Source organism: Pungitius pungitius, chromosome 6 (assembly GCF_949316345.1).
Source record: "Pungitius pungitius chromosome 6, fPunPun2.1, whole genome shotgun sequence".
NCBI lineage: Eukaryota > Metazoa > Chordata > Actinopteri > Perciformes > Gasterosteidae > Pungitius > Pungitius pungitius.
In genome coordinates this window covers 22,062,819-22,078,773 of record NC_084905.1, presented here as the reverse complement: position 1 = coordinate 22,078,773, position 15,955 = coordinate 22,062,819, and the positions used below count along the sequence as shown (strand labels likewise).

The window sequence follows — 15,955 nt, the reverse complement described above, 5'->3', positions numbered from 1 at the left end:
ATGTATGTGTTTACTCTGTGTGTTGAGAGTAATCACCCTGTGGTATGAATGTATTTGATAAAGTGTGTGTGCACACTTCCTATCCTTTATTTTCACATCTTTATTATACATACTTTATGTGAACCGTTGTGGGGGGAGAAAGGTACAATATGTCCTTAGATGAGTTGGAGTACCTCAGATTTGGACTGGAGCGCAGTACTTCATCATAAACCATAGCCTACTAGTCAAATTGTTAATGTGTAAATCAATGTTATTTTCTTGTGTTGTCTTATCTGTCCTGTTGTATATTGTCTTACTGTCTGATGCTCTACTCCAACAGCCACATAATACATGTTCCTGATGGATTCACCTTTATTAACATTCTCCTCATTGCACATGTGTTCCATCAGGTTACAGTGTAGTGGCTCCATATGATCATTGTCCTTACATCACAGTAAAATACATTAATACTGCAGCTTAAAAGAGAATATAAAATATTATGGAAATGTATTTCCGATAAAATGTAGATTGTTCTGTTCTTGACTTATTCTTGAAGTTATTCTCTCACACACTGGTATTCTTTGTCAGGTTTATGATGAAGTACTGCGCTCCAGTGGTACTCCAACTCATCTAAGAAGGACATATTGTACCTTTCTCCCCCCACAACGATTGTGCAACTGCAGTAATATTAATCCAGAAACTACATTTTACTCATCTATCAATACTTTGACTTGAGCCACATTTAGCTGAAACATACTTTTAGTAATGCTGTATTTTGACAGTGTGGTATTAGTACATTTACTTATGTGAATACTTCTGGGTACTTTTCAAAGATGTGTCACATCAGTGTAGTAGTGTCTTTAGTTTTTAAGTTTTTAAGTCTTTATTAGTTTAATGCCTTTCCACAACCAAAGAGCCGGTATGACGGAAGGACCAGCGATCATGACGTCATATAGAGGCGACTAAAAAGGGCGGATTTTAATTGGCCAGTACTGCGCATGCGCAATGGCAGTAGTCCTTGGCTTGTCGGCCTGCTGTAGGTTACGGATCCGGTGAGAGGGACACAGACATCATGCAGAGCTGGACGCAGTTGTACCGGTCTCTGGCCACGGTAAGAACGCATCATGTGGACATGTCACCCGGCACGTGTAGCTCAGAGCAGCTTCCATCCGGGCACCGTGTTATCTTCATTCGCTCCGGCTAGCGGGTCAAGCTAACCGCTCTGGCCCGGATGGATCGCACGGAGAGACGGTAACGCCACACCGGGAACACCGGGATGTTAAAATATGTCGCTTAATACCTATTTGAGTAATTGTCTAACTTTCCCTCATTAATTCGGGATAAGGAACATCAATAAAATATTGAATAACAACAAACTAACGTGAAGTAACGTTAGTTTGTTGTCGAATGTTTCAAAACACGTGACGTCATTGACTAAGTTAATTCCAAACACTTTCGCGCTGTTACGTACGTTGCACGCTGTATGTTACGTTTTTAAGTTGAGTTTTCTGGATGCAACTTAACTAACGTCTGTTAGCTGACAGTTGACAGCCATGCTAGCATGCTAACGTCCCTAGCATCGGTTACCTAACGCTACCTGTTATGCGACTCCTTGTGTCGTCACGACCTCATTCGTTAACGTTACATTTAAAACGGTCGTGTTTGTCTCCACCGGGAAGCTGTTTCCCCTTTAACGTCTCCGAGAGCCCGCGTGCTGCCCGGCAGCTGAGATCTTCAAAGGGAGGCCTTCACCTTCTCTGCTCCTCACCAATATGTTCCATCTATTCTCTACGGTTTCTTTTGTGAATATATTTGAAATCAGTCATTTACCTTTATGTATACACACGTATACATGTTTTTACACCTTATTGATTATGATTTGTTTTTGGGTTTGTTTTCACTCTTGTTGACTTCTGTAAAAATACTTTGATCTATTAAATCCATTCTAACACGACTTTGCTGCCAACGAGGAAACTGTGGATGAAACTAACATAGTTTCTTTGTACTGTAATACAATCCCTTCTATTATTCTGTGCATGATGTCATCCGGGCGTTTAACTTGTTTAAGGTTTCCTTTCTTGCTCTTCTGTCCCAGCGGAGCCACAACCTTCCCTGCAAACTGCACGGCGCCTCAGCGCTGTCCGTCAGAACCTACGCCGACAAAGCTGCAAGTGAGTCAGACGCCTAAATCCCATCGCAGGGTGGTTCTCGTCAAGGGAAGGTCAAAGGGGGTGTGAGGACTCAAACGAGTCGTTCCTCTCGTGTACTTCCTCCTCAACGACCTCATATTCAACAAGAATGTGAAAATGAAATGTTGCAAACCAAAGTTTAGTATTTAAGCTAAATATACATATTTATACATATTATGTTCACTTTTCCATCGTCTGGGTAGCTCATTTTGCACAATGTGTGTTTGTTGTTTGACTCATTGTTTGTTTGCCATTCTCTGAAATGTACTTTAATGAAATTGCATTTATATAAAGTCTTAATCATGAACATCAAGCTGTGACAATTACTGGTTTCCTGTTTTAATTTCACAATAAAAGCTGGTTAAGCTTTGTTATGAGTGGTGGGTCGACCCTCCGTTGCCCTGGGTTACGAGCTGTTGGTGAAAGTGTTGCGTTGCCTCCGCAGTCGATGCAGACGTCACGGTGGTCGGCTCCGGGCCGGGCGGCTACGTCGCCGCCATCAAAGCGGCGCAGCTCGGCTTCAAGGTACTGTTTGATAAATAATCAATGATTATTGAAATGATATTTTAATCTATACATTCTGCAGAGTTCAGGAAGCATCACTTTAATCCATAAATAACCAAAGCAGATCAATGGTTACTGATAATTCAACACACACAAACTGACGTATCGTCGCGTCACACATTCAGAACACTGACCTGCGCTCTCTTGGCCCCTCCTCCAGACGGTGTGCGTGGAGAAGAACGCCACGCTGGGCGGGACCTGTCTCAACGTGGGCTGCATCCCCTCCAAGGTGAGCTGCTCCTCTGAGGTCTGAGCTCTGCGCTGCTTGGAGCTCTGCAGCCCTTTAGCTGACGTTCTGTTGTGTGCAGGCGCTGCTCAACAACTCGTACTTCTACCACATGGCGCACGGGAAGGACCTGGAGAGCAGAGGCATCGAAAGTACGACCCCCCACCCCCATATATATAACAACCTACCTTCAGCTTTCGATAAGTCAGCCGTTCACTTGTTGTCCTTGTGAGTTGATGTTGATGCTTCCCTCAGTTACTGGCCTCACGTTGAACCTGGAGAAGATGATGGCTCAGAAGAGCGGAGCAGTGAAGGCTCTGACTGGAGGCATCGCTCACCTGTTCAAACAGAACAAGGTCCCACAGTCTGGCTCTCTGTCTCATTAAAAGCTCAACCGTTGCTTGCTGATATTCACCTTGACCCCCCCCCCCTTTCCCCCCCCCCCAGGTGACCCATGTCAACGGGTACGGGAGGGTGAGCGGTAAGAACCAGGTGACGGCCGTGACCGAGGACGGCAGCGAGCAGGTCATCAACACCAAGAACATCCTCATCGCCACAGGGTCAGAGGTCACGCCCTTCCCCGGCATCCAGGTAGGCCTCACAGGGAGTACTCCTCGACAGAGTACTAGTACCTCACAGGGAGTACTCCTCGACAGAGCACTAGTACCTCACAGGGAGTACTACTCGACAGAGTACTAGTACCTCACAGGGAGTACTCCTCGACAGAGTACTAGTACCTCACAGGGAGTACTCCTCGACAGAGTACTAGTACCTCACAGGGAGTACTCCTCGACAGAGCACTAGTACCTCACAGGGAGTACTACTCGACAGAGTACTAGTACCTCACAGGGAGTACTCCTCGACAGAGTACTAGTACCTCACAGGGAGTACTCCTCGACAGAGTACTAGTACCTCACAGGGAGTACTCCTCGACAGAGTACTAGTACCTCACAGGGAGTACTCCTCGACCGAGTACTAGTACCTCACAGGGAGTACTCCTCGACCGAGTACTAGTACCTCACAGGGAGTACTCCTCGACCGAGTACTAGTACCTCACAGGGACGAATCGTTGTGTTTTGTTCTTCAGATCGACGAGGAGACCATCGTGTCCTCAACAGGAGCTCTGTCCCTGAAGAAGGTTCCGGACGAGATGATCGTTATCGGCGCCGGAGTCATCGGCGTGGAGCTGGTCAGCATCACATTACAGAACAAATGGTCCAATCAGAACACAGAACCCGCCCCTTTTATTCAACCCGAAACCACGGCAACAGAGAGGAAACATTTAGAATTAGGAGACAGCAGAGTGACAGATGAAAGCCTTACTTCTCCTCCTCCTCTTCTTGTCCCCCCCAGGGGTCCGTGTGGCAGCGCTTGGGCTCCAAAGTCACGGCGGTGGAGTTCCTGGGCCACGTCGGCGGCCTGGGCATCGATATGGAGATGTCCAAGAGCTTCCAACGCATCCTGCAGAAGCAGGGCCTGAAATTCAAGCTGGGCACCAAAGTGATGGGGGCCACCAGGAGGCCCGACGGCAAGATTGACGTGGCGTGAGTAGAAGCAGGAGGAGCCTCTCGGGGTCTGTCGGAGCGGCCGAAGTGACCCGCGTGTCGCCCCGTTTCAGGGTGGAGGCGGCGGCCGGAGGGAAGAACGAGACCCTGACCTGCGACGTGCTGCTGGTCTGCATCGGCAGGAGACCGTTCACCCAGAACCTGGGCCTGGACTCAGTCGGCATCGAGCTGGACAACAGAGGCCGGATCCCCGTCAACAACCGCTTCCAGACCAAAGTCCCCAGGTACTGACCCATGGTCCAAGATCCATGGTTACTGACCACCTCGCAGCTTCGTGAGGTCCATAACTGCGCTTCTGTTGTTTCTCAAAACATCTGATGTTGCATTTTCCCCAGTTTCTTCTCCAGTGTAAAACAGGAAGCGTGAGATCGAGCTCCTCTAATGACTCTTTACCCCCCAGTATCCACGCCATCGGCGACGTGGTGGCCGGGCCCATGCTGGCCCACAAGGCCGAGGACGAGGGCATCATCTGCGTGGAGGGGATGGCCGGCGGCGCCGTGCACATCGACTACAACTGTGTGCCCTCCGTCATCTACACGCACCCTGAGGTGGCCTGGGTGGGGAAGACGGAGGAGCAGCTCAAAGAGGAGGTGAGGGGGAGGAGAGATGAAGCCGGATCAGAATTCCTCTGAAGGGACGTCCTTTGGCCACCGGGGGGCAGCGCAGCCTTTTGTTACTCATCACAACAACGGTTTTGCTTCTTGTGGCTTTTTAAGGACGTCTCACTTCTAAAAGATGGATTTCATAGAGATTAACATACAGAAAGTTCTGATTGGATTCTTTTAAGTTTTGGGGTTTTTCCGTCTGTCGATCAAACTAATGGATGAATTCTTTACATGTATTTGAGGTCTGAAGAAACGCTGCAGACTCAAGTTCATCCCTAAAGGATTCTTACAAGTGATCGTTGAGGAACTGGAGTCGCTGGGGAAAGATGTTTTAAAGTCTTCCTCCTCTTCCTCCTCAGGGCGTCCCGTACCGAGTCGGAAAGTTCCCCTTCGCAGCCAACAGCCGAGCCAAAACCAACGCCGACACAGACGGCCTGGTGAAGATCCTCGGCCACAAGGAGACGGACCGGCTGCTGGGGGCGCACATCGTGGGAACCGTAAGAGCTCCTCCCTTTGCTTTGCCTCCATGTAGCTGCTGGCTAGTTGGTTAGCTCGCTAGCTCGCTAGCTCTCAGGTTCCAGCTCGCTTCAACGCTGCACTGGATGAAGGAAAGCAGGCGCTTGGAGTTGAGCTTCTCTGACGCCACTCATTTTAATCTTGTCCTCTAACACGTTAGCATGACAACTAGCTTACTGTGCTAGTGCCCCATACTGTACGGTGGCCTCTGAATGACACTTTGAGCTAAATATTAGCATGCTAACGTTGTTACGTTGCATGTTGGGTGCTCTAAGCTAGCTTAACAACACGTTGACATTTAGCCGGCTAGCGTAATGAGCTTGTTCAGAGTTAGCATGCTAGCCGCTACATTAGCACTGTGGTCTGCTCACGTCCGTGCAGGGAGCCGGAGAGATGATCAACGAAGCCGCTTTGGCGATGGAGTACGGAGCTTCCTGTGAGGACATCGCCAGAGTCTGCCACGCCCACCCTGTACGTGCACACGCACACACACACACACACACACACACACACACACACACACACACACACACACACCAGTCGAGCTGCAGTTTGACGCTGCTTTTGATGACATTATTTTCTATTTGAAAAGTCAATATTCTGGGATATTAAATCTATTTTGCGTTTCATTAAAACCTTTTCTTTTGATCCTCTTTGTACCCTTCGTCCTCCTCATCTTCCTCCTGCAGACGGTGTCGGAGGCCTTCCGAGAAGCAAACCTCGCCGCCTCCTTCGGCAAAGCCATCAACTTCTGATCCTCCTCCTCCTCCACGAGGAGATCCTTGTCTCCTACCAGGAAGCTTCCTCCTCCACATTTAGTTCTGAAGTTATTTAAATGTTCTCAATCCTACACGGAGGCATGAATATGATCTACTTCTGTTTTTTACAGAGCTCAACACCCCATTTATGTTTGATCACAGCCGCAAACCAATTAAAGTTCAACATTGAAGCATTAATGTATGAAACATGGAAGTCAGAAATGCAGAAGAAGCTTTACAGCGATTTGGGATAAAATGAAGTCACTTCAACCTTTTTAAAATAACAATTTGTTCCCCCAGTCGATACTTTAAATCCCCTTGAGACGGGAAATGGTGAAATAAAAAGTGTCAAAACAAACTCATTTTTTTCATTTTTATTAAAGGAAGTTTGTTAGGTTACCTTTTATTGTTGGAAAATGCCGCTTTTGGCTTTAAAGGGTCCCTGTGGAGTTTTAACCCGAGTTGTTGCCATGGAGACGATGTGTGTATCAAGGAGGAAAACTGCTGAATGACTTGAAGCTTAAAATAAAACCAACAACTCTTTGTTTACTCCTCACCGCACCTTTAAAGTTCTTCACCTGCTGCGACGTCACTGATTGGTGGAGAAGAGGTGTCACTTTGTTTCCTGCTCTGATTGGCTCTCGTTCATCTCGTCATTCGATGCAATAAAAAGCTGTTGAACAAAACAAACCTTTGAGAAACTTCTTTTTACTCTTCATCAAACATTTAAAATGTTATTTTAGAAACAGAAGTAATACCACAATACAAAATAATTTTTAAGAAACCAACTCACATATTCATGTATTCATAATGCTGATGTATTCATTCCACAGTTTAATCTTTGAATTTAAATGTTATTCATCAAAGGAGGAACTTTATTACCGTATTTTATTTATTCTGTTTGTTCTCTTCACTCACGTCACGAATATTTGAATAACTGGTATTTTAACGACTGCACCTCTGTTTGGTGTGTGTGTGTGTGTGTGTGTGTGTGTGTGTGTGTGTGTGTGTGTGTGTGTGCGCGCGTGCGCGTGTGCGTGTGTGTGTGTGTGTGTGTGTGTGCTCAGCAGGTGTGGCGTCTGTAGGTAACAGTCGTCCCACTTGAGAAGTTTCAGGACATCAAACGTGAGATTGTTCGTTCGTCGCGATGAGATTTAAATAAAGGAGCTTCTCGTGACACAAAGGTACCGTTTTCTAGTCCTTTGTGTCCCGTCAACTTTCCCATCATGCATTTCTATTATGTTTAACTGTGTTGCTTTATTTACTTATTTCTACATCTCATCTTGTTCCAAACCTTTGGTCCTTACCTCTATCGACACATTTCATTATTCTACATCTTTACCTTTGTTTTTATTTTAGATGTTATCTTCTATTTACATTTCCTGCATTCAGTCTTCAAATGATTGATCAATTGGTTCAATATTTGATTTAAAAAGACCAAATGCGTCTGTTAATGTTGTGTCATCCCTGTGTTCTGTGTGTGTCTGTGTGAGTGAGCATGTGTGTGTTTATTTGTGTGCGATTAACAAAGATCGTGTGAACATTAGTTGACGTTTTGAGGTTAAAGGACAGTCTGCGTCTCTGAGGCACCGATGAGAGGACGGATCAGTCTTCTACACCAAAGACAACATGTCAGATGTGTCCACTGATCCTCAGTTAAATGCAATACCCGCCTACTGGTACCTTCATGGTCCAAGAATATTACACTTCATTTATTGTAAGGCTTCTTACACTCAAATGATTGACGTTAAATATGAGAGTCAGACTTTAGAAGTTATAACACATTTACACTGTGTCTTATGAACAGAAGCTGAACATCATTATACATCTTTATAATCCAATAACATATTTGTTACTGTGTAGTTTAAGTAAGTTTAACTTTTACTCAAGTGAGATTTTGAATGCAGAACCTTTAATATTAACCGAGTATTTTGACAGTTTGAGCACTTTTAGTGAAGTAGATGTTGTGATGTTTGAGGAGAAGATGGATGGGTTCCTGCTGAGTGTTGAGGGAGAGGAGGAGGAAGAGGAGGAAGAGGAGGAAGAGGAGGAGGAGGAAAGAGACGTTTCCTCTCCTTCCTCCTCCTCCTCTTTTATTCTCCCAGTCACAAACTTTTCTTCGGGCATGTCGGCGTTTCGGTCAAAGTCGTCGTTAGTGAGTAAAACGTTTCCAGCTTTTATTTTGGCGGTGTTGTATGTTTAATATTAAATATGCTTAATGTAACTAATAGAAGAAAATACCTTTTTACATTTCTTACTAGTTGGGTTGTACAAGTTTTTAGTTTTATTGAAATTAATATCTTAATGTTATTTCTCATTATTTATGACCACCTAAAAATATATATTTGTTTATTTATTATTATAATATATTAATATAAGTTCCGATGCTGTCAATGACAATGTTTTGAAGAGTTTCTATGTGAGTGGTTTGAAGGAATCATCAGAATCCAACTCTCCAAACATGATGTAATTAATGAATCATCTTAGCTGAACCTGCTGGCTTTAATAAAAATAAAAACATTGTTTTTTCAGCATTCTGAAGGTTGATTCATATTTCAAATGTTAACAATACCACTAATCTTCAAATTCATCATCCAGCAGAATGGAGTCGTTTCAAAATAATAATGAACTTTGGGAACCTTTTGTCCCGTTAGCGACCGCGTTAGCTCGTTTGCTAACAAATATCCCAAAAGTTAGGATTCCTATTTGTGTGCAACGTTTAGCTCAATTGCTTCTTTTTAATAGAGATAACACATGCAGATAACTGCATATAAATTATGTTAAAATATGTCATTAGCTGTTACAGTCTTAACGCTAAAACAAAGAGAAGTCGGTCCGTCTCGTCGGCCATCTTGTTTGACTGCGTTAGGCTTCGTACGCCTGAAGCGCGTCGAAAATTGAACGGTGAAAATCTCGACCTCTAAATTGTGAGAACGCATCGTTTAATGATAATAATAATAATTCTACTAAGACCTGTCTACTGCTTTGTAGGTCAGGATCTCGGTACTTTGAGCCCCGCTTGATGCTAAAGGTCCTTTGGTTGTTGTTTCAGTCGGTCGGTCGTAGGTCTTTATGGAAGAAGAACTTTAGTATTTGAGTGTAAAACAGTCAGACGCATGGAGCTGACGGATCCCTCTCGAGTCTTTGTTCTCCTTATCAGAGAATCAGAGGCCGACGAGCTGTTTGTTCAGGGCGGAGGCTGAAGGTGGAGTTTCCACCCAGGAATTCCTGATGTTTGATTTTGTACGTCACTGTTGGTAAGCACTAGCAGAAGAACATTTACTTGAGTATTGCGATCAAGTATGAATTTACTTTTACTTTACCAATCTTTTACACTTCTTCTTGCTTTGGTTGCTTTTTTCTTTTCTTTCTGTCCGAAAAACATCTCCAGATGTTTGCGATGAACCTTCCTTCATATGTAGAATAAAATAGGAAGCTACAACACCTCAGCTAATGTGTTTTTGTTGTTCTTAGATCTTAACAAACGTAACAAACTACGAGTGTGAATACAAGTTGTGAAGTAGAAATACTGCAGTAAAAGTTAGTTTGACTCTCGTTCCTCCTCAGATCTTCTCTTTGTCCTCCTCATCATGCCCTCCTTTCCCCCGCCCTCCAACTCCTCTCATCGCTTCACCACCGCCGTGCCAGTGACCAACTCCTCCACCAACTCCACCCTCAACCCAGCCGCCGCCGCCGCCGTCAGCCTCCTCAACGACCTCCTCAACAAGATCCCCTGTGAGCAGTTCAAAATACTCAAAAAGCACCAAAAGTACACAGTCAGAAATGAGAAGGAATTGGGTTTTACAAATTGTGGGCTGAAGTTTTGAAGCCTTAAATGTGACATTACGGCTGTCGCCATCTTGTTGTTTTGCAACTAGAGGGCGGAGCCACAATTAATCACTGAATGAGATATTTTGAGTTGACCAGAATATCACAATTAACTTCCATGACGTCAAAACATGATGTGAAAGAGTTTAAGTTTAACTCCCAGACGCTGTGTACCCCTCTGGTACAGACCTGTCGCTCAGCGATAGGCCCCGCCCTAACGCATCTCCTGCTTTATGGTCTGTTTGACTCGAAATGGACCATCATTTACTAAATGAACATCGTACTGTATTGAATCATCAAATCCAAAGTTGCACCAGGCTCTGAAGGTTTACCAAGAAGAACACTTGGAAGCAAGTGTGAAGGAGATCTCTCTACGTTCAGTGTGAAGAGCATGAATGTTGAGGACATGATCCTTTAATGTTAAAGACGTGTTAAATGTCCCTTCAGTGCCTCGATGGGCGATCTACGCCATCTTTGTGGCCGGCGCTCTGCTCATCCTGATCTGCTGCATCTGCATCTGCACCAAGTGCTGCTGCAAGGGGAAGAAGAAGAAGCAGCAGAAGAAGAACGAGAAGATTGATCTGAAGGGCGTGAACGGAAAAACCACCACAGCTCTGGTGAGCGTCCATAGCCCTGTTCTGGGATGCTTTAGAGAAACGTTGAAGGAGCTGAGCTTATCTTCATCTCTGCCCGGAGTTCTCTACGCCTGGTGCTTCTCTTAGCCTCACATTTCAAACCCTCCTTTGTGCTTCCTCCTGGTCTCTGTCTCTGCTCTGAGAAGATGTGCTTCCTGTGCTTCAGGTTCAGCCTGACGTGTCGGACGTCGGCTACGGAACGAGCAAACGGCCGAGGGGGAAGCTGCTCTACTCTCTGGACTACAACGCCGCTGAGTCCGTGGTGGGTAGACCCGCCTCTCTCCATTTTATTTAAATTCTGAAGACACTTGTATTCTTCAAGCCATGTCCAGTGATATCGATCGAAGACATTCGAGAGACGACGTCTTAGTATAGAAGCATCAAGCCGAAATGAGAAGATTTAATGTCATTTAATCACATTAAACGGATTAAAAGGAAGCATTAACAACATAATGCCAATTAGTAAAAGTACAAATTTATGTCTATTTAACACACGCCCCAAGACGTTTTATTATGAAGCTTGTTTTCTGAATGTAAGTCTGGAGGTATCAGTGCTAGCATGCTAAGCTAACACAGTAGCTGCTGCATCCACACTTAGCATATCATCATAAATACGTAAATTTGTCCGATTCTCCTGTGGTTTACACACAGTTTGTAAACATGACACAGCGTCTTTGTGTCTTTGTCCACTGGGTCACTGAAGGTCTGCCCGTCTGTTACAGCTCACGGTGGGAATCAAACAGGCGGACAGCCTGAGGGCCATGGACCTGGGAGGAAGCTCCGACCCGTACGTCAAAGTCTACACCTGCCCCGACAAGTCCAAAACCTTTGAGACCAAAGTGTTCAGAAACACACTGAGCCCCATCTTCAACGAGCGCTTCAGCTTCCAGGTACCAGGCATCTGAAGTTACACAACGTCATCACAGGGGTCCGTTTCAGGGAGGAGGTTCAACAAAGGGAGTCGAACCCTAAACTCTGAGTTGATTTAACCCTCAGATGGGAAACTTCAGAACAGCTGTTTAGAGTTGGTTCAGAGTTGAGCGCATGCACTGAAGGCAGCATGAATGGAGCCGTGATACAACGAGTTACCATGGCAACCACCACAATCGGTCGCATACGTCGATGGGGGACGTTAGTTATATGAGGACAGGGAGGTTTGGACATGGACAAGTTGTTTCTCTGTGATTGTTATTTTACCAGATATCGAAGTCGTCGCTGCTGAAGTCGACCGCAGTGATGCAGATTTACGACTTCAACCGATTCACCAAACACAACATCATGGGGGAGATCCGCGTGGAGCTCTGCAGCGTCGACTGGAATCGCGTCATCGAGGAGTGGCAGGACCTCGCTGAGCCCGCCAAGTTTGAGGTTTAGTCTTCTCTAGATTGCCGACATAATGCTTTTTAGTTTTTATTTTGTAGTTTGGATCTGCTGTTCTGTTACTTTCAGATCTGCTCTTGTGTTTTGTGACTTCTTGGTGCTTCAGGAGGAGAACCTGGGGGAGATCTGCTTCTCGCTGCGCTACGTCCCCACCACCTCCAAGCTGACGGTGGTGGTGCTGGAGGCCAAGGACCTGAAGAGCATGGACGCCGGGGGATCCTCAGGTCCGACCAAACCAGTCAGGCCTCTGGCAGCTTCTGCACCATCTAATTCACTGTTTTAAATGAGCAACCGGTTCGGTTTAAGCATTTTATTTCACTCCAAACGGAGGAATACTGCATCATAATCATCACTAAGGGGACTCCACATGGTGACCCATAGACAGACAGAAGGTGCAGCTTGTTGGCGTAGACATATAGGTGAAGATAGGACTTCACCTACGTCCCATCTTCACCTACGTCCCGTCCACGTAGGTGAAGATGGGACGTAGGTGAAGATGGGACGTAGGTGAAGATGGGACGCAGGTGAAGATGGGACGCAGGTGAAGATGGGACGTAGGTGAAGATGGGACGTAGGTGGTGTGGATGTTTCAACGTTTCAGCGTTTTAACGCTTTGAAGTCTTAAGGTTTCCAGGTTTTACTTTTAAAAGTTTCAGTGTTTTAGCAAAATACATTTCCAAATATATCAAATAATTTCTGAGTTATTACTTTTATTAATTTATTAAAATGTGTATTTTTTGTTTTAGCTACAGGCTACATCTCAGACAAGAAAAGAGACATTCCATCTTTTTGAACATGGTTCATTTCTTGTTTGCGTGACGCTAACGTGCTAACGTGCTAACGTGCTCACAGATCCGTACGTGAAGGTGCAGATGGCTCTGGACAAAAGGAAGTGGAAGAAGAGGAAGACGTCCATCAAGAAGAAGACGCTGAACCCTTATTACAACGAGTCCTTCACCTTCGACGTGTCCTTTGACCAAATCCAGGTACAAACACACCTGAACATACACATTAAACACCATAATTCACCATTTGAAGCGCCATTGAATTTTAAATCGAGACTCTGACTGATGAAGATGAATAAGAACCGTCTGCCTTCCTGGTCCCCAGAGGGTGAACCTGGTGATCTCCGTGTGGGACCACGACACCGTGTCACGGAACGACCCCATCGGGAAGCTCTTCCTGGGGGGCGACGCCTCGGGGAACCAGCTGAGGCACTGGGCCGACATGCTGTCCAACCCGCGGCGCCCCGTGGCCCAGTGGCACAGCCTGCTGTCGGCCCAGCAGGTCAACGCCACGCTGAGCCTGAAGAGGAAGCTGCCCCTCCACAATAAACTACCCTTCTGAGGGAGGATCCTCAGGAGCTGTCGCCAGTTCCCATTATCTCCATCCTTATGTTGAAAATGAGAGACGAATTCAGTCCGTTTAACATGAGATACCAAATGTAAATCGAATAATTCTATGTGGATTAAAAATAACGTAACAACCAATGATCAGATGTAAGATGTGTAACGTAACAAAACACAACTTTAATCTGCAAAGTGACTGAAGTTATCTGATGAATGAAGACTTAAAAATACAAAATATAAAGTAACCAAATAGACATTTTTCATTACTTTCCCGTGAATTGTTATTTAATTCTATAGCTGTGTAAATAGATAAAAAGATATGTATATATTACATTGCACATGGGTTAGAAAGAAAATGTGTAATTGTTAATGTGATTTTAAACACAAAACTACACCCATGTGATCCTGTTGGAGGCAGAATGAATGGAACTTATGAATGAACAGAGCTTAGCCCAGCTAGCTTAGCACAGCAGCTATCTTAGCATAGCAGCTAGCTTAGCATAGCAGCTAGCTTAGCATAGCAGTCCGTTTGACATGTGGAGGGATTCTTCTGCTCAGTTTGTTTTTCTTCCAAAGCAAAAAGCTTCTCCATCTCGATGGAACGGACTGCAGCTAGCGGCAGTAAGCGAACGTTAACTACGTTAAAATATTTGTTGCATTAATTCGGCCACATTAATCGCATCGATTAATGCGTTCATGTTGACAGACATATGTAATATTTACATACTTCCTGTTAGATCGTTTTGAACCCTTTGCACATGGTTTCTGGGTCATTTGTTTGGTAGGAGTAAATAAATCTATTAGAAATGTAAAAATAATATTTACATAAAATAATTAACAAATGTGGAAAATGCTTATAATTATTTGATGTATATTTCAATATTCGTCTCCCTGCTATTCTACGGATTTACACAGATTTACGAGTCCATTACGAATAATTACTTTTACATCAAATGGAACCCTTTTGAACGAGTGCCGCCTCCCTCCAGCAAGGCAGCGGCGCTGCGTCAGCAGGTGCAGGCTGTTACTCTGTTGCCCCGGAAACCGGAGGACAGTCAAGCGGAGCTCAGCAGGTTTGAGTTCCGGCCTCCAGAGATCCGGCTCGTTAAACATCGCTGAGCTCGCCTGCAGGAGACACACCTGGAGACACACCTGGAGTCCCCAGAGGACAACAAAGTCCCCAACAGCAAGACACGTCTTTTATGTGTGTCCCTACGTTGGTAGGCAGGAAAAAACTAAACAAGTTTTAAAGGGCTGAGATACAGCAAGTAGACATTTAAATATGTTCAAAGTCCCAAAAAGAGTAACATTTATTATATTATTGTACAGTAATTATTGATGTGTTTGTGTTTCATATTCTATCAGCTAGTTTTGTGTTAAAATGAAATAATACATTGATATTTATATATATACTGATTACAGTATTGATGTGGTGAGTTAAAAAGTACTACATGTACCTTTTAGATATAAAGTACTACATGTACCTTTTAGATATAAAGTACTACATGTACCTGTGAGAAGTCTATGTAGTAGAGCAGAAGTTTAATTTCAGATATTCCTTAAGTACTTTACCACCTTTAGGGAGAACTCTTTTTGTGGTTTTTCTTTTTCGTATTTAACTATAATAGATTCCTTTGAGAGTTTGTTGAAAGCTTTTGGGTTTTTATGAAGATGATCACGTGCTGGTTGTCATTAAATCGTCTGTTGACTGAAGGCAGCACGGTGGGGCATCAGGAGACGTCCAATTATCCACCAAGAGTCACGCAGTCATTATTTGGGCATCGAGCTGCTGACACACAAACACACACAGACACACACACGGTGAGTCTTCATCTTTATTCCTGTTTCAAACAGATTTAAAGCTAAATGTTGGTTTTAAGTTTTCAAAGTGTTTCATCTGAAATGTTTGAGATATCTTCCGTTTCTTTTGGTCCTGTTTATGCTTGCAGTTATTAATGTGCTATTCTCTGGATAATTCAACCTTTCTTCTCAACATTGTTCTGCCTTTTAAGCATTTGATCTACTGACAATTTTCTTACTTTTGTAAAAAAATGATAAAACTTTGAATGAATTCGTTGGGTTGAAATTGCCGATCATTTGAGTGAGGAGTTGCTGTCTGACTTCATACATCATCGTATGGGACCTGATCAAATACGGGTTTCTTGGATAAGACAATGTCAACGTGGTGGATTGGACTATTGTAAAAAAATACTCCGTTACGAGCATGAGCTTTACTTTATGTAGTAAGTCCTCACTCTCCAGGCCACCTTCCCACTGAAATACAACATGTTTAATTATTCATACTGAAGCAGCATGTTAGCTGCTCTAAAGAGTTTCAATTATTTGGGCCTGTATACGTTA

At 44.4% G+C, this 15,955-nt stretch overlaps 2 protein-coding genes across 4 annotated transcripts; both read left to right on the top strand.

Moving 5' to 3' along the window:
* Positions 1-952: 952 nt before the first annotated feature.
* Positions 953-6,524, top strand: dldh (dihydrolipoamide dehydrogenase). Its single transcript, XM_037452097.2, has 14 exons — positions 953-1,090; positions 2,075-2,150; positions 2,614-2,693; positions 2,893-2,961; positions 3,041-3,110; positions 3,214-3,314; positions 3,406-3,549; positions 4,046-4,147; positions 4,312-4,502; positions 4,577-4,747; positions 4,924-5,113; positions 5,488-5,625; positions 6,026-6,115; positions 6,334-6,524. Exons 1-14 carry the CDS (start codon positions 1,052-1,054, stop codon positions 6,397-6,399), a joined length of 1,527 nt encoding a protein of 508 aa, XP_037307994.1. The 5' UTR covers positions 953-1,051; the 3' UTR covers positions 6,400-6,524.
* A 957-nt stretch (positions 6,525-7,481) lies between these two features.
* Positions 7,482-14,448, top strand: syt8 (synaptotagmin VIII). 3 transcript variants are annotated; one of them, XM_037452603.2, is made up of 10 exons: positions 8,511-8,557; positions 9,563-9,659; positions 9,970-10,137; positions 10,678-10,847; positions 11,032-11,127; positions 11,588-11,755; positions 12,066-12,233; positions 12,352-12,469; positions 13,098-13,231; positions 13,356-14,448. In XM_037452603.2, the coding sequence occupies exons 3-10, from the start codon at positions 9,993-9,995 to the stop codon at positions 13,590-13,592; spliced, it is 1,236 nt and encodes a 411-aa protein (XP_037308500.2). In that variant the 5' UTR covers positions 8,511-8,557; positions 9,563-9,659; positions 9,970-9,992; the 3' UTR covers positions 13,593-14,448. The 3 variants fall into 3 exon arrangements, with proteins under 3 accessions (XP_037308501.2, XP_037308499.2, XP_037308500.2); XM_037452604.2 differs by lacking the exons at positions 8,511-8,557; positions 9,563-9,659 and adding an exon at positions 7,482-7,586; XM_037452602.2 differs by lacking the exon at positions 9,563-9,659 and having other exon boundaries at positions 8,486-8,557.
* Positions 14,449-15,955: the final 1,507 nt, after the last annotated feature.